At 37.2% G+C, this 26156-nt stretch overlaps 1 protein-coding gene across 1 annotated transcript; it reads right to left on the reverse strand.

Moving 5' to 3' along the window:
- Window positions 1-1483: 1483 nt before the first annotated feature.
- On the reverse strand, window positions 1484-26156 carry LOC103090643 (V-type proton ATPase subunit S1-like protein). The gene is given in 8 exon segments (XM_007451709.1): window positions 1484-1786; window positions 6199-6439; window positions 12201-12251; window positions 17260-17489; window positions 18773-18831; window positions 19073-19119; window positions 26064-26125; window positions 26127-26156. Coding segments are annotated over 8 exon segments (1023 nt in total).

Below are 26156 nucleotides of genomic sequence, written 5' to 3' on the forward strand. Positions count from 1 at the left end.
TCCATCCTCTAATGCTAACAAAGTCCCCTATAATTTTAAGCTAAACAGAGTCAGATAATCAATCCTATATTCCCATTTTCTTGAGGGTGTGCTCCCTGCAACCATCTTTGGTACAAATAAGTACATAAATTAAGATTCTTAGTTGCAGGCTACAGAATCTACTCCAGGTATTAAAACAGAAAGGATGTAAATCAAGTACACTTCAATTTAAAAAAACAAAAAGGAATTCACTACAGACTAATAGGAGCTTACAGAATTCTGAGAGGGCGGCAATCAAATCTACATTCACAGCCAAGAATAATGCAGCCAAAAGAAATGTCCAACATGAGACTGTTTTATCAGAAATCCCACAGTCATGATCAGTCACACTTGGCATTAAAGATGAGACTATAGACCCATCACCACAGCTGCCCAGAGGATCCAATTTCTCTGTGCATGACCCCCTATCTTGCATTGTTCTCAACTGCTTTCAAGGTTTTGTGCAGGGTATCTTAGTAGAACCTAGCTCATGTGTGAAACCCTAGTTAGGGAAATGCAATGTAGTTTTTACACATAAGATCTCTTAAATACAGAAGGCATACTAGAGAAGCTTTGGTGAGGATGCAGAGTGAGCCATTCTTCAGTATCTGCCAAGAACTGAAAAGGATTATGGGGAAATCCATGTGGAAGAAAATGGTTATAAGAAGATCAGTGGTGGTTCCAGAATTTCTTTAGGGAATGCTATCTCATTGGAAGGGGACTTGGAGATGTATTTGCATAGTAAGCAAATTGTTTTTATTTAGCTTAGTTGTTTATTTTAAGTGGCACCTACTAGGAGAGCTGATGGAAGTCTAAATCAGACACACGAGGCAAGTCTTGGCACCATAATGAAATAAGAAAGGTAAGATACTGCCAAGACTATTATTGCTCCTTCAGAGACTGAATCGGGCTGCCTCTGAATAGCAAAGAAAAAGACAAGAATGCCCTTGAATAAAGTGTTCCACCATATTGACAGGAGTCTTCCCTAAACAGTTCTGTGACAGAGGAAAAAAAAGACTTTTTTAAAACAAAATTGGGATATAATTTCTGAGAAATGCAAACTATGTTACAAAATACTTTAAATTCTGAACTTCCAGATAACCTTATATTTACCATTTCTATATTTAAAGAAGGGAAAAGTGTGTTTTCCCTTCTTTATATTGCATCATTCTTTTTTTTTGGGGGGGGGTGTCCCTAACTTGAAATATTCTTTTACTTTCAAGACACCTTGGGGCAGCAATCATATTTATCTCCGTGGGATCCCTGAGATACCTTTATCATTGCTCCAAGTCTATCTAAGAAGGCCAGTGGATGTTCCAAAATGTATTCTTTGCATGTATTTCCTTTAAAAAAAGAAAATCAAGCCTTTTGGTGAAAATCTTATATCACAAGTCAAACAGCACACAACAGGACACCTCCTTTCAGAGCCTATCGTGGACTTCCTGAGGAAGAGGGACCTGTGCTGTTAAACATAAATTTTGCAGATCTGTTGCCTTCTCAGTTCATAGCATTCGACTCCCTGGCTCCTCAGCAGCTCCTTCTCTTCTGATGCATCTCGAGCTTTCAACTGGCAGAAGTGAGCCGGAGAGGCGATGAAATCATGGTGCCAGTCCCGATAGCACAGGTAGATGAGCATGTGCAGGGCAGAGGCCAGCACCAGCAGTAGGATCAGGGACATGGCCAGGCTGATTGGAATGGCTGGTGAGAAGGAAGAGGTACAGTCTCGGGCCTTGGAAAACTGTCCCCCCTTGATGGTAAAGCCTTGGATCTGTCAAGAGAAAGAAAAGAGCTGAAGTGACATACTCTTTCCTCTGAAAATCTGCTTCACAGTTGGGCTAGGGGTTCTAGAGCCCTAATCAGTCAGATTTAAATACTGGGGCCATACTTGCTGAATAATTTAAACACATTATCTAACAAATGTGAGTGTGCTCTTGGGGACAGTGAAACTTAATTTTAAATCAAGACTGACCCAGAAACTCTGGGATATATGGTTGTCATAATTAAGTGACCAGAGAAATTCAAGGCTCTGAAATAAAACCTCTTTTATCTGATCCTTAGTTCACCTAAAACCACGTCTGTTGTCTCTAAAATTCAAAGCCTACTCAAAATTTTATGTGTTAATATAAATTTCGCAAAGAATATTAATTCTCACTTTCTCTGCCTTTGATTCTGTTGACAGGAAGTAGATAGGAAGAGTCTTTTAAGGGAAGATATGAGTCCCAGTGACGTAAAATATAGACAATAAAAGCTAACAGTTACTGAAGATTTTTTTTCTCACATACCAGACACTGCCTTAAGTCATTTAATACTTACAAGAGCCTATGAATAAGTTACTATTTTATCCTAATTTATGGATGAGGAAACAGGCACTGAAAAGTTAAGTAACTTGCCCAGAGTCACACAGTATTAAGTACAATGAAGCTGTAATTCAAACCTTAGCAGTCTGGTTTCAGAGGCACTTCTCAGTTTACAACTCCATAACTCCTGGTATATTGTGTCTCTTTTTCCCCCCATCACTAATTCTCCTTCTTTATCAGATGTACCATGCAGACTTACTGTTTTTGGAAGACCTGTATACCACTTGCAGTCTGCTCAGAGAATTGAAAGAAAAGCTTTCTCATATGTGCAATGAAGTGATTTAATTACTTGGAACTAGGAGAGGTTCAAATCGACAACTGGCCCCGTTATCTAAATACTATCACAATAAAGAAACAGGGGCTACAGAGTCTACAGAGTAATGATTCTAAATGAGAACAATCACTTGTAGAAGGCAGCTTCCACATTCAGCTGGCTTTTAGAATATAACCCAACAGTGTCAACTCATTCAGTCACCTAGTTGGTTTTAAAAGGGTACATCAGAAAATTGAATTATCCATGAATGCTTTACTGAGGATTCATTTTTAAGACTTAGGTGGGCACTTTACCATGTTTCCATGCTAAAATGATTGTAGCCACCCATCGTACCATAGACATTAGGGGCCTTGCTTGCCCAACTACCTGTACTTAGACTGAACCAAAACAACTACTGAAGGAGACTCTTGGCCTGGCTTTTAGGATACTTGGCCTGCCCACTCTATGAAGAGGCAAAGTGGCCTTCTCTTCAGGCACTAGCCTGAAGAGTCAAGCTCCTCAATGACAAAAGATGGCCTCATTTGATGCTACAACTCCAGCCAAAGAGAATGTCCTCACACTGACGGCCACTTAACTCTTAAGACTTGACTGAGAACAATATCTGTGGAGGATGCCTGAGGGACACATTGTCTATCCATGTTCTGGACTAGAGACTGTCAACACTCTGCATGTAGCCCACAGGTAAGTTTTGTTTGGCCCAGAGTTCTGAACATCCTGAAAACCTCCCCCAGGAATCTACATTTCTATCTTTAATTGAAAAGTCAGAAGATCCAGCAAGATTGCGCCTGCATTCCTACAAAGCAAAAATTAGCTGAAGTTTTATGAAATATACCTCTTGTGATGCCGGCTACATTTTGCCAAAGTCCCCAGCTGGCCCACCTGAGGCATGTGAGCTTTCACCTGAGGCACCTGAGTTTGCCATGCATGTGACATCACTCTATACTTTATTCCTAGAATAAACCAGAGAGCTCAGCAAAGCTGTAGATGTGGAACGCAGCCTTTTGTATGCATACCTTAACCCCCATCACCACCAGCACTACCTCTTCCCTGGACTGGGCTTGCTTCTGTATCTGTCCACATGAAGAGTGTTTTACAAGGTCCACCTCTGACACCCAGTGCTCTGTCCCCCATGAGGCTGCTGCTGAGGATGCTGTCACGCATTGCACAACACCAGGGATGAATGTGCTCCTCACAACCACATTCTCAGTAGTCTTATGAACCCCATGAACACGTAAAGGGCGATTCTTTCTTATGCTGGCTGCTCAAGAGCTTCAGAGCGAAATTACTGTGCTGCTTCCAGCCAGGGCAGACAGATAGTCTCATGGTTCTGTGTACCAACTTCACTAGTGGTTTAGCTGATCTTTTCTTCCTTTTGTTTTCCTTAATCCCATGTCTTCCCATTTTTTGGTTTATATTTTTTATTGTAAAATACACAAAATCTACCATCTTAACCATTTTTAGGTGTACGGTTCAGGGGCATCAAGTACATTCACATCATTGTGCAACCATCACCACCATTCATCTCCAAAACTCTTTTCATCTTGCAAAACTGACACTCTGTACCAATTAAACACTAACTCTCCAGTCCCCTCTTCCCCCAGCCCCTAGCAACTGCCATTCTACTTTCTGTCTTCAAATGTGACTACTCTAGTACCTCATAAGTATAATCATACAAATATTTGTCCTTTTGTGTCTGGTTTATTTCACTTAGCATAATACCCTCAAGGTTCATTCATGCTGTTGCATTTATCTGAATTTCCTTCCTTTCTAAGGCTAAATAATATTTCATTGTATGTATATGATAGATTTTGTTTTTCAATCATCCACTGATAGACATTTGGGTTATATCCATCTTTTGGCTGCTGTCAATAATGCTGCTATGAACATGGATGCACAAATATCTGTTCATGTCTCTGTTTTCAATTCTTTTAGGTATATAATCGGAAGTGGAATTATTGAATCACATGGTAATTCTATGTTTAATTTTTTGAGGAACCAACATACGGTTTTCCATAGTGGCTGCACCATTTTACATTTCCACCAGCAATGTACAAGGGTTCTAATTTCTCCAAATCCTTGCAATAGCTGTTATTTTCAGTTTGGGGGATTTTTTTTCTTTTTAATAATAATCAACTTAATGGGTGTGAAGTGGTTTGCCCATTTTTCAAAGTTATTTTTCTTGAAGTATTTCTATAAGTCATTGTAAGTCATTTCTGGAACAAGGTAGAGATATAAATCAGTGAATTCATCTGTTAGGCAAGATTATGTGTGAATTATTCCTTGTTTTCATTATTACCTCATTTCCCTTTCCACATACTTCTCTTTTAAAAGTGTGAGAGAAATAGATACAATATATACTTTATAAATATTATATAAATAGATATATATATTACATGTATTATAAATTGTCTTTGGAGCCAGAATTCAAATTCTGCCTCTACCAGTTACCAATTATATCACTTTGAACAATTATGTAATCATCAGTTTCAGTCATCTCATTTGTAAAACAGGGATAATAACAGCTACCTTGCAGCATTATGATAAGTTTTGAAGACAAAATATGTAAAATAACTACAAGAGTGCCAACACACAAAGAGGACACAACACACAAAAAGTATTAGTTATTGTTAATCCATGCCTAATACGGTCCTGGGTGTTGCCACATATATATTAGGCCATGAATTCTTTACATCCATAAAGATAGGTCAGAAATCGAGAGGGTGGAGTAACTTGCCCAAGTGGCTGAGAAGTAATTCAAAACCATGTCTTTCAAACTCCAAAATGCAAACTCCTTCTCTACCCCAAACTACCTCACCACACTTCTCCAAGCTGGGGGGAAGGGGAATAAATATATATTTATATACGGAAAAGACTGGGAAGAACCCATAAAAGGGACATGTGAAACCCTGCCTATTTCAGGGAGTTGGAAGAACAAGTTAAGCTTTTTTCACACGTAAACAGGTCAGAGGAAGTTGACAGATGTCTCTCAGCCCGAGATTCTGTTGGTGAAAAGGAACTTCTTATGCCTCTATGCCTTTCCCCAAATACTTTCAAGAGGATCTTTAGGATATTTTTGACTCCCTGGCTGACAGTTCCATTCCTATGCTAAATGCCAAAGCTGTCACTCACACTTCAGATGTACTTCTTATCTGCCCTGATAGGATCACTGCTTCTCTCCCTGAAGGAAATAAAATAATTGTCCGACAATTCCTCTCCCCAGAAGGGCCTCTTGCTCCAGGAAGTGTCAGTCACTGGGCTCATGCCACAGCTTCACTCTGGCTTACATTGCTGGCATTCCTCACTGATAATTATTAGTGACCTTTATATAAAAGAAAGTCCTTGTGGGGGGCAGGGGGATCACTGTGCAGGAAGAGGAAATACTTGATCCTATTCTATTTCATACCTTAGAAGATAAAGAACATAATTCATACCAATATAATTTTAAAGATATCTACTCCTCTCTTTTCCTTAAACATCTGTTTTCAAACAAACAGAATTTCTTTGGCACCAAACACACAGGTGCATTGAGCATATGCTTTAGTTTATTACCTGGAAATCAACAAAAGTGACCTCCCACAGGCTTGACATATCATTGGTGTCGCTGGGCAACAAAAGGGCATCATACCGCTACAGGCTGCTGATGCGTTGGCATTGGTAGGAGTAACTTGACGGAGCAAACATGCCAGTTGCATTAAAAGTTGCTGGAATTGAATTATTGAAAATAACCTCAACTCGGTGCAAACTAAACCAGCTCTGGATGGACAATTTGTTGTAACTGGTAAGAGTGAATCTGACAATGATTATAAAACAGTATTACCCCCAAAGCACTTTTACATTTGCTGATGCAGGACACTGTTGACGAATAGTACAACTGCGCCCTCTTTTGTCAGGTAGTAGAACTGGCTCAGAGAGAGGCTTTTACTTTCTAGTTCTGAACAAGAGCCTCCTGATGGGTGGGAATGAAAGCAAGTAACAGGAGAACGCCCCAAAGTGAGCAATACAAATTCCTACAAAAGGAAAAACACAAAAAGCTTGGGTATTTTTTCTTTTTTAAAATTAAAATAATTTTATTATTGCAAAAAAAATTGAGAAAACCTAAATGGACAATAATATAGAAGTAGCTAAATAAATAATGGTCAAAAATAAAATAGCTCTTACTATGTGTCAAGCATCTCTCTAAATTCTTTATGTATATTTTATTTAATCTTCACTACAACACCATGAGATAGAGAAAATTATTATCCTCATTTTGCAGATGAGGAATCTAAGACACAAAGGGGTTAAGTAACTAACTTGTGCAAGTTTACTCAGAGAGTAAGCACTGGAGCTGGGCTTAGAATCCCATCTGAGACCAGAGCCCTTACTCTTAGCCATTTTGGAATGGAATATTCTCTAGCAATAAAAAAGTTATAATATGCATATGTCATGATCACTTTTTTCATTAAAAATGTGTGACTGCATAGAAAAAAATTCTGGAAAGACAGAGATCAAAATGTTAATACGTTTACCCACTTTGTTATACACCTGAAACTAACAACATTGTAAATCAACTATGTTTCAATTTTTTTAAATGGAAAAAAGAAAAAGAAAGCAGCTGAGATCAGTATAGCTCAGGGTGAAAGCTTGGGTTTTGATCCTGGCTCTGCCCACCTGTAGGTTATGTTCCTGCTCCTTCTGGGAACAGCATCTTGGTGTGTATAGGGCTGACCCTCTCCCCTCTCAGTGGTCTCCCGGATCCTGCCAATCAGTGTATTGCGGCCCTTTAATCACTGTGATAGGTTTAGAGAGAGGCATATGCCCCAGGCTGGGTCAATAAGATGAAAGCTGTGCTATAGCTATCAAGCAACAGAGTTCTTTTATGTTGCTTAAGTGGATAACTGTCAGCTGGCCACCATCTTTCCAGCCTGAGAATGAAACTGACACAAGGACAGCAGAGCCAAGAGATGGAGAAAGATGCTGCCCTGGTGAGGTAAGTTAAGTGTCTGAAGTTAACACTTTCAATCCTATTAATCAGTTACCTTTTGACTTTATGCAGCCAAGAGTTCTCAGAAATACAGCTCTTATTAGTGGTATGGTAAGTGTTGTTAAACAACCCAACTGGGTCTTGCTTTCCTCATCTGTAAAATAGGTTGTGCTTGTTTAAATAGAATGCTCTGTGCTGGCCTGGTGTTATAAAACATTTGTTGTTATCTGGGACAGGCCCTGCTCACCCTGGGCTCCTGACTCAGATACAGAAAGGTTTTTTGAGGGATGCAATTGAGTCTGGCCACCCCCGCCCACTGCAACAAACCACTGAGAACGCTGAAGGCCAGAAGGATGGAGGTGATGGACATCTCAGATCTGGACTCTGGAGTCAGCTGTTCCAGAGGGCAATGGGAGAGACAAGCCATTCCCAGAAAGGGCAGGCTGGCTCTGGATTCCCTGGAAGTGACTTCTGTTGTGCTCAGGGCTGGGGTGGAGCCCGCCACATTGCAGCCCTGTTTCAGATAATGGCCTGAGATTGAGGCTGTTCTGACACAGCCTCAGTGCGGTGGGAACATTAATGCACCAATGGAACTGCTCGAAAAAATCCTTCCTGGTGAAAACACCGGGTCGTTTTGCCAAACAGCTGTCCAGCCCACAGGGTCTTTGGTTCTGTGTCTCTTGGCCCACTTGAAGGCAGGAATGGCATGCCCATGGACCTGGGTGACATGACACCCTCTGCCCTGGCCTCTCAAACCTGTGCTGGTTCCTGGAGCAGAGCCTGAGCAAGGATTTGTGGGCGAGTGATTTTTTAAGAAAATCCCAGGAGGACAGGAGAGGAAAGATGTGAAACAGGCAGAGGGAAAGGAGAACAAGTAAGGGCGTGCATCCAGCAGGGTCCCTCGAGGGCGACTGTGGCTCTGTTCTGCTGGGATATCTGGAAACGCCTGTTGGTTAGGGCTGTCCTGGGGGACGTCTGGCCCTCTGGTGGACATGCAGGCAAAGGGTGCTCTGGCAGCCCAGGAGAGCCCCTGGCAACCACACAGAGTGCCTGTTGTTAAACAAGGAGAGGGAGGGAGGGAAGTGGATGGAGCAGCTCAGTGCCTACTTCTGTTCCTGCCCTTCCAAGTTGCTCTTTTAAAAGGATATGTTGGAAAAGTCAGACATAAAAGGTCATATGTTGTATGATCCCATTTATATGAAATGTCCAGAACAGGCAAATCCAGAGACAGAAAGCAGACTGGTGGTTGCCAGGGGCTAGGAGGGGGAATGGGGAGCGACTGCTAAGGGGTAGGGAGTTTCCTTTTGGAGTGATAAAATACTCTGGAACTACACAGAGGTGATGGTTGTACAATATTGTGAATGTACTAAGTGCCACAGACGTGAACACTTTAAAATGGTAACTTTTATGTTATGTAACTTTTACCACAATAAAAAAAAGTAAAAATAGAAAAAACAAATGTTAATTGTGATGACCAATGGTGGTTGGATTATGAATGATTTTCATTTTCTTTTTATAGCTCAGTATTTTCCAATCTTTCAGTTTTCAACAGATATATATATATAACCTTGTCTTAGCTTGGGATCCTACAGAAGCAGACCCTGAGACAAGGATGTGAATACAAGTATTTTGTGGAGGTGATCCCAAATTTATTGGGGAATTTAGTCAGCCAAAAAATGTAGAATATCATATGACATTTGTCTTTCTCTTTCTGACTTACTTCACTTAGTATGATAATCTCTCGGTCTATCCATGTTGCTGCAAATGACATTATTTCATTCTTTTTTATGGCTGAGTAGTATTCTATTTTTTTTTTTAAATGGGGTATAGTTGTTTTACAATGTTGTGTTAGTTTCTACTGTACAGCAAAGTGAGGTAGAATTCCCTGTGTTATACAGCAGGTTCTCAGTAATTATCTATTTTATGTATATTAGTGTATATATGTCAATCCCAATCTCCCAATTCATGCCACCCCTCCTCTTTCACCCCTTGGTGTCCATACATTTGTTCTCTACATCTGTGTCTCTATTTCCACCTTGCAAACTGGTTCATCTGTACCATTTTTCTAGATTCCACATATATGTGTTGATATACGATATTTGTTTTTCTCTTTCTGACTTACTTTACTCTGTATGACAATCTCTAGGTCCATCCACGTCTCTACAAATGCTCACTTATATGTGGAATCTAAAAACTGATACAAAACAGAAACAGACTTAACAGACATAAAAAACAAACTTATGGTTACCAAAGGAGAAGGGGTGGGGAGGGATAAATTAGGAGTTTGGGATTAGCAGATACCAACTACTATATATATATAATAAATAAACAACAAGATCCTACTGTATAGCACAGGGAACTATATTCAGTATCCTGAAATAAACCATAATGGAAAAGAATATGAAAAAGAATATATATATACATACACATATATGTGTGTGTGTATAACTGAATCACTTTGCTGTACAAAACTTATACAGCATATTGTAAATGAACTATAGTTGAAGTATACTTCAATTAAAAAATTTTTAAATGAAGTATTGCAAATAAAAACAAACAAACAAACAAACAAAAGCATGTAGAAGGAGAGAAGAGAAATGACAGAGGAATGGAAGGCAGCCCCAAAAGACAAAGGTAAGCAAGTTTCCACCATGAGCGACAGGGGCTTAATGCCCACAGGGAATCCTGGGAGACAGCATAGAACACACACCTCTGAGTTATCTCACCCGAGGGTGAGGGAGCTAGGATATTTACAGACTTCTTTCAGTCATTGCTGGGGTACAGATGGGGGCCCCTTTGGCCAGAGAAAGCTTTTAGGCAAAGAAAGGCTGGCAGTTGAAAGTTGAGCTGGTGGGGACTTCCCTGGGGGTCCAGTGGTAAAGAATCCACCTTCCAATGCAGGGGATGCAGGTTTGATCCCTGGTCAGGGAACTAGGATCCCACAAGTCATGGAGCAATTAAGCCTGTGCACCACAACTACTGAACTCACACGCCTCAACTACAGCCCGCGTACCACAAACTACAGAGCCCACGCACCCTGGAACCTGTGCTCCACAACTAAAGAGAGAAAACCTGCATTCCACAACTAGAGAGAAGCCCACACACTGCAATGCAAGATCCCGCATGGTAAAACTAAGACCTGACGCAGCCAAAAATAAATAAAATAAATAAATAAATGATAAATAAATCTTTAAATAAATAAATAAATCATTAAAAAAAAAAAAGTTGAGCTGGTGGACTATAGTGCTCTCAAATGGAAATGCCCAAGAGGATACAGACAAGGTACACTGACAATGTCAGCCACACAGCTTTATCATCAGAAAAAATAATAATCAAAAAGCTACTTTCCTCTAGGGGAAAATTTTTAAAAGGTGCTATTTGAATCAAAAATATTCCCCATTCCTATATCAAACAGATATGTATATGTGTCTGGTCACCTTGTGAGATTCTATAAAGTGTCTCTGAAAGATGATGGCATGCATGTTCTAAATTATGACCAGTGAAACACTCGTATCCCATGATATGTAGGCACATGTTGAGGAAAGAGCTTTCCAAAGTTAAACATAGGAAATGCTAGGTTAGAGGCAAAAAAAGAAAGAAAGGGGGACTGGAGACAAGACGGCAGAGTAGAAGGACTTGAGCTCATCTCCTCTTATGAAAACACCAAAATCACAACTAACTGCTGAACAACCATCAACAGCAACAAGAAAAGACAGGAAATGCTAGGTTAATCAAAGTCACCAAGTGCAGCAATCTTCCTTAAGAGCGCGTCTTCACAGAAACTTCAACATACAGATTTATACCATGAATCTCCAAGAGGATACGCTGTGCAGTCTTTCTCAAACTCGTTTGACCACAGGACCCCTTTTCTGGAAACATTATAAACATTTACACAGAGTAAAAGTGTTCCATAGAACACAGCTTAGGAAAGACTGCCCTAGCACATCCTTCTGGTTTTTCAAGAAATGTTAAAGACACGGCTGCTTATCTCCACTAAAAGGTTGCTCCTATAGGAAAGGAAACATTATATTTTTATAAGAAAAAAATTTTTAATGCCTTCAAATTGCTCCCCACCCCTGGAGCAGTTCCTAACTGCTTGGATAAGCCAACGTTGGCAGATGCATTATTCCATACATAAACACAGAAAAATGCAGGCCTATGTTGATGGTCTGCTGGGGAATTCAGCTAACAGAGAATTTTTAGTTACAGTTAAATGATAAGTGTGACTCAGTTGTAAGGAGCTATACAGAAAATAACTTCAAACTAGAGCCTCAGTTTGGGAGCTTTAAACATATTTTATTCTTTGTTCAGAGGAAAGAGGTATCACATTCTCAGGTTCATGTATTTTCTAGGTCGCTAAAGGAAGAAGGAAAAAGTATAGTTGCTTTGGTAGAAACTAAAGAAAGTATTACTATAGGATCCCATCATAACATCACTGACTTTTCAGTGTAATTAGATAAATGTGGCATTTCATGTGTCATAATACTGGGCACACAGCAGTCCCTTGATACATGTTGAATGAATAAATTATATGGAGCTAATCTGAAGTGCTGAACCTATGACATTCCAAAGTGCTATCCATACCTACCTTATATCAATACCTCTGGGATTTTCAGCATCACCAAACTTCAGAGACAACCTTAGAAAACAGAAACACAGTCCATCAAAATAGGAATAATCCTTACTCCACACTATACTCAAAAATTACCTCCAAATGGATCACAGGTCTAAATGTAACAACTAAAACTATAAAACACATAGAAGAAACATAAAATAACATTTGTGCAATCTTGGGGTAAGAAACAGCTTCTTGAAAAAATGTAAAAGTATGAACTATAAAATAAAAAACTGATAAATTGCACTTTATCAAAATTTAAAAACTTTTGCCCTTCAAAAGATACTGTTAAGAAAATGAAAAAGGCAAGTCACAGAATGGGAGAAAATATTCACAACACATATACACAAAGAATTCGTATCCAAAATACAGCAAATAGCACTAACAACTCAATAATAAGGAGACAACCCAACCTTAAGGTGTTCAAAAGACATGCACTTCACAAAGGAAGATATACAAATAACCAGTAAGTACATAAAAAGATGTCAATATCATTAGTCATCAAGCAAATATAAAATGAAACCACAATATGATGCCGTAGTACAGTAATCGGTATGGTTAAAACTTTTTTCAAAAAAAAAAAAACACTCTTAAGCTTTTAGTATCTATATTTATTCACATTATTTGGAACATTAACACAAGATTTCCTGGAGGGGAGATAGATTATCACTAACCCAGAGCAATAACCACATTGGTTCCCCTTTTAGCCCAATTCTTCCCCTCCTGAACAAATGGGTGCATGTCTAATACCCATGTAGGTAAATAAAGTCTCCAAGCAGACGATAAGAAGCTTCTCTGGGTTTCCAAGCCCTGGAATATCTCGACGGTGCTGAGTTTCATTACTCCTTGACATGTAATCACATTCCTCTGAGGAGGTACATCCCTTACCAACTCCAAGACTTATCTTTTAACCCAGGTCCGAGCAAAATCTGTTTAGAAATTGCTAACCATATAGAAACATAATAATATTTTCTCTGTAGTCCCACACTGATCATACCTAATGTTGGTAAGGATGTGAAGTAGCTGGAACTCTCATACAACGCTGGTAGAAAGGTAAACGCTACAACCACTTTAAAAAACCATTTGGCAGTTTCTTAATAAGCTAAACATACACATACCACATGATCTAGCCATTCCACTCCTAGGTATTCACCTAAGAGAAATGAAAATATATGCTCCTATAAAGACTTGTACATGAATATTTACAGCAACTTTATTTGGAAAGTTATCTAAAAACTGGAGGAAAAAACAAATTTCCATCAAGATAAATAAGCTGTGATATATCCATACAAAGGAATACTTACTACTCATCAGTAAAAAGAAATACTCCTTTGACACATGCAACAATGTAGAAGAATATCACAATCATTATACTAAGTGAAGGAAACTAAAAAAGAGCGTACACTATATGATTATAGTTATATAAAATTCTAGAATATGCAAACTAATCTATAACAGTAGGAAGCAGAACAGTGGTTACCTAGAAAGGTGGGAATGGCAGAGGGATGGATTACAAAGGGGCACAAAGAAACTTCTGAGTGTGACGAAAATGTTTGCTGTCTTGCTTGTGAGGATGGTTTCACAGGTATAAACGTATGTCAAAACTGACCAAACTGTATACCTGAAATATGTGCAGTTTATTATATTTCATTTAAATTTCAATAAGGTTGAAAAATAAGAATGATGAAAAGCTAAATACAATTGAAATGGGAAAATGTGAGAAATTTAAATATATAAAGGATGACGCTGATATGTGACATTATAATGTCTTGAAGTTATAACACCTCAATATACATTATAAAACCAAAAAAGTCAAAGTAGATGGTTATAAAATGTCCAATTACAAATTTGAAAAAAATCACACAAATATAATCTCATCAATTTGGTCCCACTTATCAAGAAATAGAAATGTCAGTGACTGAGCTCATTTATCTTCCTACTACTTATGGAGAAAGGGAAAGAGTATTTACAAAATTAACCATATTAATAAGATCGCTAAAAGAAATATCTTTATTTCCTAACATCATAAGCTTAGATACCTGAGAAGCACTCATTTACAAACACTTTATAAGCTAATTTACTCGGTAAAGCAAGTTTTCAAGAGGATTTTTCTCTAACAATATTCTGATAATCTGTTACAAATTATTGAAAATAGTTTAAAGAAATGAATGTATTTCTTGGATTGTACTTTATAAATTTGACTGGTCACTTACTCTAACAGAAGTTCTCTAGTTCTTCCAAGGAATCAGAATAGCTTAGTTACCCACAAATTGGCTCTCCAACTAATGAACTGAAGCTCCAAGCAAAGCCACGTTGCGCCCACCCGAATCTCTGGTGGAGCAGCTCAATGGCCTCCATGCTTCTGATGTCCCAAGAGCTTTCTTCGGCAGTCCTGGTTTCAATGAAAGCTGTTAACATGCTCTGCTGTGGAGTAAAGAACATGAGGCCCAATTTCAACAAAGCAAATTCAGCAATCATTCAGTGAGATTTTTTTATGTGCCAAGCACTGCACCACATGCTGTACCATAAAGGGGAAATACAACCTAGGGAGTCACTCAAAAAAGAGCTTCATTTACTCTTCCAAGCACCCTACCCTCCCATGTTTAAAACAGATTCTGAATTCTTGAGACTTTAATTGCCTAAATTCAAAATACACACAGATGCTGGGATTATGCTCTGTTTGTAAGGCTTTCACTATTTAAAAAGACTTCTGTAGCAAATCTGTCTGCCAACAATTTGCCTTTCCCTGAACATTTTGTTTCCAAGCACTAAAATATGGTCATTTTTTTAAAATCTGTGCTTTTGACCTTACATGGTTATGTCTTAGCTTGGGTTTGTTCTTTCCGCAACTCCCTTTCTGGTTCTTGAATATAAGATTTCCTTGCCAGCACAACAAAGGCATCTCACTAATCTATGCAATTCACAGGAATCAGGGACAGTCTCAGCAGCTGGTCCTTGAGCGCCTCACAACCTGGGAAGCCTCCCCCTCATGCCCTTGGGAGGGCTCTCCAGGATGCCTGCACACTCACCTGAGCAGGACTCCAAAAGGTGGATGATACACGCTCAGAACTCACCCACTAGAATTCTTGGGCAGTGACACAGAAAAAAAAAAAAAATCATTAATTTGTGTATTATGAAAACCAAAGGTTCCTTAGGCCTCTCTACCAGGTAACTAGACACTATTTTACTCTAGTTGTCATTAGTATCTTATACTTTGAGTAGCACTTGGCAAAGTTCTCATGCATACATTTCCTCATTTGATTTTCACACTGCAGTGAGATAGGGCCAAGAGAGAGGAGGGAAAATGGCATTGTTCAAGATGTTTTAGACCCCAGCTCTATTACCATACAGGCTGTATGATCTTAACAAGTTTCCTAAGCTCACCCTCACCTGAAACACCGATGATAACTGTACCTGAGACTCAGGGTCTTAACTTGCAATAGCATTGTGAGGAATAACAGATAACATACCTGTGAAGTCCTCACAAGGTGCCCGGCCAATTCCAAGTGCTCCAGTCCTGTTAGCTGCTAGTAATAGATGCCACCATCTCCATCTCACACATGATGATCCTAGAGTGGCTCCTGTTTATAAAGTCACAGAGCTCACTGGCAGAACTAGGCCTAGAAGCTAAGTTTTCATTCTTTCTGTCTCTAGGTTCCCAGTGGTAATCAAGGTTTCTAAAGTCCAGCAAAAAGCCCTGTGGTGCCCTGATCTTCCCCACAAATTCCCTGGGGTCAGGATAAATGGAATCAAGGAGGGCCAGTCAGCTATGGACAGGCAAGACTATCCCCAGGCAATCAGCCTCTCTCCCCGCAGCTGACCACAAATAAAGAGCACTGTAGGGAATTAATTAGAGGCTGAGGAAAAAGTCCTGAGCTCTCAGCAATGTTGGAGTCTCTTTGATATTTATGCTGTAACAGAATAAACAAATCCGGGAGGACTCTGGATTTTGCTTACAATTCCCTAGCTCTCTGATAAGAGATAGTCATTGTGAATAGCAACATACTTACTAAAACTTGTAATGTAACTTGTAAGCATACATGAATATAATCCATTTTTTACCCATCACCAAGAATTTTTAAATGAGAAGTAAAGTTCAGAAATAAAAAAGTGTTCCCACCAAAGTATATAAGAATAATACAGAGAAACACACACACACACACACACACACACACACACAAACACAGAGCATGTTATGGTTTATACAAAGCATTCTGCCCATCTAAACCAGACCAGAACAAATGCAGAAAATCTTCCAAAAGCCTCCATTATGCCAACAAATGCTGAAAGCAAGGAGCTTTATAGAAAGCAAGTGGGACATGCCAGACTTCCTCCCTCTGGACCAAAACAAATACAAGCAAAAAATATCTGCTTGGATGGCTGAAAAGCAGAGAAAGGCACTGGAAATTGACTTCCTCTTCGAAAGAGATAGTTGTTTAATCTGCTTATCTCAAGTCAAAAATAATTATTCTAATCATTTTTTAAATGTCCTAAAGAATTCTCTGAAATTTGGCCATTCAAAGTTACCCTTGCACATTTGCAAACAGGCAATGTTGCATAACTTCAGAACACTTCCTAGAATCAAATATCTGCCCTGGCTAGATGGAGTCAGCTTTCTTTGTTTCACCCACTAGAATATGTATGACTCTGCTCACCGATATGCAATTTCCTTCCTGCTGGGACAAAAGTAGTTTGACACCTCACATTTGGAGTTGACATAGAGCCTGGAATCCTTTTTCTTTTTCAGAACGAGTTTGGGAAACTTCATTTTCAGAATCCTGAACTTCCACAAAGTATTATAACAATTAGCTAAAGTGTTCAGAAGAAAATTGGGAAAAAAAATAAGAAATTAAAAAAATTAATTTCTGACTTGTTCTTTCATTTTAGACATTAGACATTTCCTCAGAAATGTATGTCAGGGTCATGTACAAAGGAGCCTACTTCTACTTTCCGAAATGACAGAAAACTGGACCACCTAGTTAATAGGCTACACTCGCCCTAAGGGCTTGCTCCGGCAAAGCAGTCAAGTTACATGGCACTTCCTTCACTGCAATTTGAGTTGCCAGCATCCACTATTGCCTTGTGGCCAATGGCTTCATCTGTAAGGTCCAGCCAGGTCTGATTCTTAAATTTAATTGTTATTCTTTTGGCCCAAAAGAGAATGCAGGGAATTCCATCCACGGAGACATTAACCGGGCTATGATGGCTGAATGCATTCCAAGGTTCTTTTTCTAAATCTTTGCTCAGATTGTAGTTGAGAGCCTAATTAACCAAATAAATGAAATTTAAGATACGAATTTGTATCCATGGTACAAAAGGCTTCTTGGAAGTAAAAGAGCCAATTCAAAACCTGTTGAAACTCTGCTGGCTTCAGAGTCCATGCTATTGTGGGGAAAAGATGGGTGGACCTACCAAGCCTAAAAATGATAGGTATACCTGAAAGGCACATGAACCCAGTTCCACAAAGCACCAAAAATGTAAAGGACCAAATTATAAAAACAAACAAACCAAAAGCCAACTTTGAAAGTAATAATAGTGGATTATCAGTTTTAACAAATGCATCACACTAATGAAAGATTTTAAATACAGGGGAAATTAGCAGGGGTGGGGGCTGCAGACTGGAGAGGTATATGGGAATATTCTGTACTTGTGGTCAATTTTTTCTGTAAACCTAAAACTACTAAAAAAAAAAGTCTATTAATTTTTTTTAAAAATTCACCATGCCTTGAAACTAATGGTGGTAATCTTTTCAAAAAATAATATCATAAGAACCCAAATAATTCAGAACTTTAAATAAATTCATTAATATGTTAAATAAAGAAAATAAGAGGTTTCTGAAAATCAAGCATAATTCTCCGGACCATTAATGTCCGACAGAACTTCCTGTGATACTAGCTATTATGCACTGGAAATGTAGCCAGTACAATTGAGGAGCTTAATTTTTAATTTTACTTAACATTATCCAATTTGAATTTAAATTTAAATAGCGGCATGTGGCTAGTGTCTACTGTCTTGGACAGTGTAGTTCCAGGTCATTTAATATACATAAACTAGCAAGGTACTAACCTTATTCTACATCTTATGAAACCTTTGCAGATTTCCAGGAAGCCCAAGACAATGCACTTCAGTATGTCACTCTGGAGATCATAGAGGCAGGTCTCTATCCGAAAGAAGATCCACTTATCTAGAGCAACTATTCCATACCAATTACTCCAGTGTAAACAGAGATAAAAGAGAAATTGAACAGGCAGCAACAACCCAAGTTTACCAGTAACCAAAGATAAACTGTTACTATAGTGATTCTATCTGGAAAGGAACAAAAGTAAAACTGAATATTGTAATGAAAATACTATATATGACAGCAAGTGAAACTTTAGTGTTTTCTCAACTGTAAGATTACCATAATACATTTCCTCACCTAAAGTTCAAGCAAGAATGTTAGTTATTAATAGAATTATTACCTATATTTTCACAGTGGCTCTGACCTGACTGAAACGTGTTTACTTTTTTTTATGATACAATCTAGTTTCCTAACATGTTCATACCTGTGTGATTCGTATTGTGAAATCCTGCACTGGTTTCATACCTCCATTATTCTGCTGATCTGTCAAATAAAATGATATGAGTACAAGGGCTAAGTGTCATATATTTATTAATGTAACTGAGTGACAATAATATGCTAAGCACAGGCTTAAGTCTCTTTTGGCTCATAATTTAGAATACTGTAGTTTAAGAGATTTTCACATCAGACTGCTGATGCCAGTACTGGTGTTCAGGGAAGCCCATCACAGACAGAACCCTTCCTCCACCCCGCAAGGAATCACAAGGGCAATTACAAGTCTTACCATTGTTCATAACCACTTCTTTATTTGAAGATGTTGGAGAGCTGAAACTAGAAGAAACAAAAATAAAACGATGCTGAACAAATATCTACATTTTAGATTTTGTATGTAATTTTAAGGACATTTTGGTTTATTACATCTCAGAGTAGAGGAGCAGAACCTTAGCCTGTCAAAACTGTTCACTTTTGAATAGTGAATTTCTGATTTTAAAAGTAATAATATATATGTTCTTCAAAGAAAATAAGGAAAAGACTGAAAATTTTAAAGTAGAAAATATTTTTAAATATCAACCCTAATGTTCATTCATCGAACAAACAACCTACCACGAGAGTTTACTATGTGCCAAGCAGTATGCTAGACACTGAGGTTTAACCAAAAATAAATAATAACCAAATAATAAATCAAATAACCAAATAATAAAACATAATAAAATATTTTACAGTGAAATTTTATACCACATTGTACTGTCAACATATTAAAGCAAAAATATTCAACCCTTTTTATTAAAAAAAAGACAGACTCTATTGCCAAAAAGGTATTTCTGAAAATTATGAAGATATAAATTATAATATATCCTTCCAGTGTTTCACTCTATATACATGTATACACACCCTACACACAAGTATAATTTATTTTTTATATCATTTAAACAGATTTTTATAAACATCCCATTTTAAAGTGTGTCATTTTTTTTACTTAAAAATATATCACAAATATTTTCCCACGTTATTACATATTTTTCTGACATAATTTTGAATTCCATGTGGTATTACATCATACAAATGTATTAATTTATTTAAACTAAAAACTTATTAAGTATTTAAGTGTTTCCACAATACTACATTGAACATTATCATGGATTATTCGCTCATACTCCTGAGAAGTTCCTTAAGATAAAGTCCTAGAAGTGAAATTGCTATGTTAGAAGATATATACATCTTTTTATCGTAGAATATTGCAAACATACACAAATTTAAACAGAAAAATATAAGCTCCTTCACCCTCCCCAAGTACCTGTGCCCATCATCCAGCTTTAGTAATTATCAAGTCATAACCAATCCTGTTTTACCTATGTGCCCACCCACTTCCCCACTCTAGTATTATGAAGAAAATATCAGAAATTTATCTATTTAGGTATGTATTTCTAGAAGATAAGGACTTTAAAAAGTAACAGCCCAATTATATCTAGAAAATATTAATAATTCTTTAATATCACATCAGTTTAAATCTCCAATTGTGTCATGTCATAAAAATTTTTAGTTTACTGCATATTTTTAATTTTTCATAAGTTGTACCTGTAATATATGAGAATACAGATCAAATTCTGTATTTAGAGATTCCTATCCAAGACCTATATATATAACTATCATATAAACTCAACATTTTTACAATTAGAGAAATATATATATTACACATTATTATCTATATGCAAAACATAATTTTGGATATAAAGGGTTACTAAATCTATATTATAGTGAAATGCTTTAGAATTAATTATATGGAACCAATTACAAATTAAATGCACCACTCTCCTTGTAATACAACCTCTAACAGCTAGTGAGAATTTAAGATGATAAATTGATAACTATAATGTCTACTAGATGCTGTTAATAAATTCATATATGCATGCAGCTATTTTTTCACTTTATCAGCTCTATTGACATATAATTTAAGTATAGTAAACTGCATTAATCCACTCAATGTGTACAATTTGATGGATTTGGGCATAGACATATACCTATGACACACTGCCACAATAAAGATACAGAATATTTACATCCCACAGAAGTTTCCTCATGCACTTTTGCAGTGAAGTGATGTTTCCTTCACCTCAGCCACAGGCAACTACAGACTTACTTTCAGTCACTTTAGATTAGTTTGTATCTTCTCCAATTATAAATAGAAGCATGTAACATATATTCTTTGGTGCCTGGATTCTTTCAGATTTATAATGACTAAAATTCACTGATTTTGTTACATGTATCAATATTTCATTCCTTTTTATTACTGAGAAATATTTCATTCTATGCATATACCACATTTTGTCTATGAACCCATTGATGGACATTTATGGGGTTTTGTGGAATATGTTTTTGTTTCTCTTGAATACATACCCAAAGTAGAATGGCTGAGTCATAATGTATGTTTGTTTAACTTTTAAACTGCCAATCAGTTTCAGCATGTGAGCTTTCCTGTAGCTCCATATTCTTATGACAAAACATTTGGTATTGTCAGTCTGCTTAATTGTAGCCATTCTAATGGGTGTGGGTTGCTATCTCATTGTAGTTTTAATTTTCATTTCCCTGATGGCTAATGATGCTGAGCATCTTTTCTTGTGTCTAATGGCCATTCATATATTTTTTTTTGTAAAGTGTGTGTTTAAAACTTTTTCCAATTTTTAAAAATAAGTTCATGGTCCTCTTATGAGTTGAAAGAATTCTTTGTATGTTCTAGATACAAGTTCTCTGTCAGATATATGCATTGAAAAGCATTTTTCCCATTCTATGTCTTTTTCATTTTCTTTTTTTTTTTTTTTTTTTTTTTTTTTTTTTGGCGGAACGCGGGCCTCTCACTGTTGCGGCCTCTCCCGTTGCGGAGCACAGGCTCCAGACGCGCAGGCTCAGCGGCCACGGCTTACGGGCCCAGCCACTCTGCAGCATGTGGGATCTTCCCAGACCGGGGCACGAACTCGTGTCCCCTACATGGGCAGGCGGACGCTCAACCACTGCGCCACCAGGGAAGCCCTCTTTTTCATTTTCTTAATGGTGACTTTCAAAAAGTAAAAGTTTTAAATTTCAAAAGTCTAATGAATTTGTTTTTCTTTTATTGTCCAATTTTTTTGTGTCTAAAAGAAATATTTCCTAACATAAGGTCACAAAGATTTTTTCTTGCATTTTACCTAGAAGTTTTAAAGTTTCAGCATTTACATTTAGCTATGTGAGGATCCATTCTGAGTTGATACTTGTGAGGTAAGGTACTTGTAACATTTTGAAGACTGGAAGAAAGAAAATGTCCTATAAGCTTCCAGAAATAAAAAACAAGAATCATGCAAGGATTCAGAAAATGTATTTCTTACACCCTTTCAAAAGCTAATGGAGGACATGCTCCACCAAAGTAAGGGATAAAACCAAGAAAGAGGAAAGCATAGGTTCTAATAAACAGTCGATCAAACTCAGAAGAACAATGAAGAGAAACCTACGGATGAATACTGCACATCAGACCTAGAGAGAATCAATCCAGATCGGAGGAACAGGACAAAAGGGCTCTGAAGAAGGGAAAACTAGAGGGAGATCTCTACGCAAAAGGAGGATCTGAGAGACCATGTTATATGTTAAATACTCTGTTGATAATAAAAGGAAGTTGTTACACAAAATCTAAAATGTGTAAATTGAGAAATCATCTGCATATATCATTTAAATAATAATATTTAATACATACAGTGGTGGACTGTATGATTGTTCCCAACTAACTCCCTAGGAACAGCAATCCCAGAGATGAATGTATCCCTGTCTTTGGCCATATTCCTTGTAGTACCTCCCTGTGGGGGGAATATTTCCTGCCCCATCATCAGGCTTGGCTGTATGTCTTGGAATATGGGCCAATGGAATATGAGTGGAAGCAATAATGTGCCAGTTCCACAGAAACTTTAAGAGATGTTATATGCATCTGCCACCCCTTGCCCTTTTCTCTTTGATATGATAATGGCATGTCCAAATAGAGGCTGATCTTTCAAGTCTGGGTCTTGAAATGAGAAGACATGGGAAACAGAGCTGGAGCAGGGCCATGGCAGCCCACCTGTAGCTGTCAACATGTAACAGGGGTGAGAAATAAATGTTTGAGATTGTAAGATTCTGGAATTTTGGAGTTGTTTGTTACTAGAGAAAAGCTGACAAAATAGGAGACAGTTTTTTAATAATTTGTTATGTGTCTTGGTACCATTTGATTGTTTTAACCATGTATATGTATTACTTTGAGAAATTTTTCTAATTTATTCTTTTTTAAAAGATGCCTTACTTTAAAAATTTATAAATTAGCACTCTGATTTATACTATGTCTCTTGTGAGTATGGTTAGCATTAATCAGTCCTCTGAATCAAATCACACCTAGGAGCACTAAGAAATTAAATTTCCTGAGCAGCAAGCGTGAGGCTCCGATCAAAATAATCATATAACCACAATAGAGATATGCTTTAGCTGAAAGATATCTACCTACTTAAACTCCAAATTCTATAGTATAAGTTAAACAGTAACTGAATACATGAAAGAAACACTAATACCCCAGAAATATTTCTTGAAAAGTTTCAAGCTTTCTAATATCACCATATACAAATAGATTTTTAAATTTTTTAAATTTGAACTTTATCCAAAAATCATGATACAAGGTTAAGGATTCAATTTTAAAATGTTTTAATGAACAAAAACAGAAAATTGAGATATATTTTACCTATATAAGATAATAATATATCAAGTCATTTGAAAATATCTAGTCAGCAAAGGAGTTTAATGTTTACTGAATAAAAGTATATGAATAAATGAATGAGTTATCACATCATTAATATGCTTGGCTTGAGACTCTACTAATTAAAATTTTCCACATATTCACTAATGAAAAGCTTTTAGCACACAAAATAGGCTTATTTTCATTACAATGAATCTATGGACATACAATAATGCTGCTACATTCTTTTTCAAATAAACTCTAATTTGGATAGGCCTTGCCCACACCCATAATCCTAAACTAATGAGGTTTTAAAGGAAGCCATAATCTCAACCAAAGACAAAATACAGTACACATGCATTTTCACATCACTACATGATCTCTGAACTAAAGTAGAACTAAAGGATTATCTGGTTAAAATTATCCATGTGAATAAACTAAGAAACACTGATTTTTAATGTAAAAAAAGTAAACCTACATTAGCACTAAAATATTCAGACCCTTTTCCAGTAAAAGGGAACTCTGCAATACATGAAAAGTAATCAAGAGCCCTAGGCTTGCAGTGGCTGGTGAAATAGTTTTGATTTACCAGGTGTTCTACCATGAGTCTCCCAAGTATGCCTTCATGAAGATGAAGGTGAAGTAGCTCCTTCATGGCTCTGCTCAGGGTGAAGATCAGGTTCCTACCAAGGCCTCCAAGGCCCTGAAAGGCCTCAGCCTGCTAGTTGTGCTCATTTTGCCTCCGCCCCTCTCTCCTCCAGCTACACTAGCGTTCTTTAGTTCAGTTCCCTGAATGCTTCATGTTCCCTTCTTCCCTCATAAGAGTCTTAGCACCTGCTGTCCCCTCTACCTGGAATGTTCTCCATCCTGCCCTTCCCCCTACCTCCTTGTCATGTCCTCCATATCACAGCTCAAATATAACTTCCTCAGAAACACTGTCCCTAACTTTTCAGACTAGTTCAGATCCCCCTATTATATGTGTTCACAGTCTACCATACTTTTCTTTCAAAGCACATTTCACAGTTTATTTGTAATAATATCATTCATTTGATTAATGTTCTAGATTTAAAGGTCCAAGAGGGCAGACTATATCTGTTTTGCTCACCATTGTACAACCAGCACCTAGCACTGTGCCTATTTAAAAGTATCAAGTATTAAAACTATGTGTTACATGCATAAATGAACTAACAATTTAATGAACGAACAAACTCTGAAAGGCAAGTGGGAAATGGGAGATAACGGGGGGTGTTGTGTGAGAGGGAAAAGATTTCCTTTTTTTTTAAGTATAAACCCAATTTGAGGAAGGAATATGTAAATGAAGAGTGATGACCCCTACTTTCTCTAAGCTTAGGTAACATGTATCAGGCTTAAAATACAATCACCCTTCCTAGAGACTTAAGAACCTTGAATTACTCATAGAATTGAAATATATTTTAAATTTCAGATCTATGATATGAAAGAACATTCACAAAACAGCAACTGTTGTTTCCTTCATAATGAATTAATATGACATATTATTAGATTCAAATGATCACTGATTTGTATGATTTCTACGGTCTCTTCTGGAACTAAAATTATTTAAACCCATTAATCTTGCTTCAAAAACAGAACTGGGATTTTTACAGTTCTTGGTGTATATTTTACCAGTGTAATACACAAATCAGTCATTTCTGTATAAACCAGGTGAGGAAACATTACTAAGCTTTAACCACCTAAGGAGTATAGGTCACTTATTACTTGAAAGTGAACCTGAAGGAAAGCACTAACTGATTTGGAAACAAATAAAAAATACCTGTACTTACTGTTTTTATTAGCTGATGACTTAAGAATTCCTTATCACAAGTTTTGGCAGATCATCCTGCTTGACACCTTCCTCTGTGCTCACACTAAATCCCCTGATGGATTTGTTGTGAGAGCACATAATAAGTAATTGGGGATATGACATAAGTTAATTGCTGTTCAGATTTTGCATGTTCTTCTTTATATAGAAATCTCTATATGTTCCCTTACATGGTATGGAAAGAAGCCAAAAGGACAAAGGAAATAGAAATAGAAATTTTGCTTGTTAGTTTTAAATAGTATGTACTACACACAATTACCATCTCCTACCAGTTAAAATGATTTAATACCTGTTCTTTGGGGGACAGGTAACATATTTCTGAGGTTTTTAAATGTTTTCTTACTCTCTTCTCACATAAAAACAGCAGGAGAAACCGAAATTAACATTTACTTATAAGTATAAAAGAAACATGAACACTGATTTGAGTCATTTTCTCATAGAGATATACTTTGATACATAATACAAATGTTTCTTGGATATTTTGAACAAATAAATTAACTCTTCCCTCTTATAATAAAGATTATGTTTTAATCTCTTATTTATAAACTCTCGTTCAATGATTTTAGTAGCTACCAAATGCTCTAATCTAGTATACCCATTTTGAATTGTTAACAAATGTAGCTGTGCAACAATATAAAGAAATTACAGAACCACATAATTTCATATTTGCACTGAAGTTTGCAGATGCATTATATTAAAAGATGTGCAGTTACTCACCTTACGTTCTTCCTGGCAAGTAACTGGTCCAAGGTAAGTGAAAATCCCACACATAAAAAAATAAAGTGAAAAACTAAAGATTTTTCTTCCCAT

This window comes from Lipotes vexillifer, unplaced genomic scaffold, assembly GCF_000442215.2.
Source record: "Lipotes vexillifer unplaced genomic scaffold, Lipotes_vexillifer_v1.1 scaffold740, whole genome shotgun sequence".
Taxonomy (NCBI): Eukaryota; Metazoa; Chordata; class Mammalia; order Artiodactyla; family Lipotidae; genus Lipotes; species Lipotes vexillifer.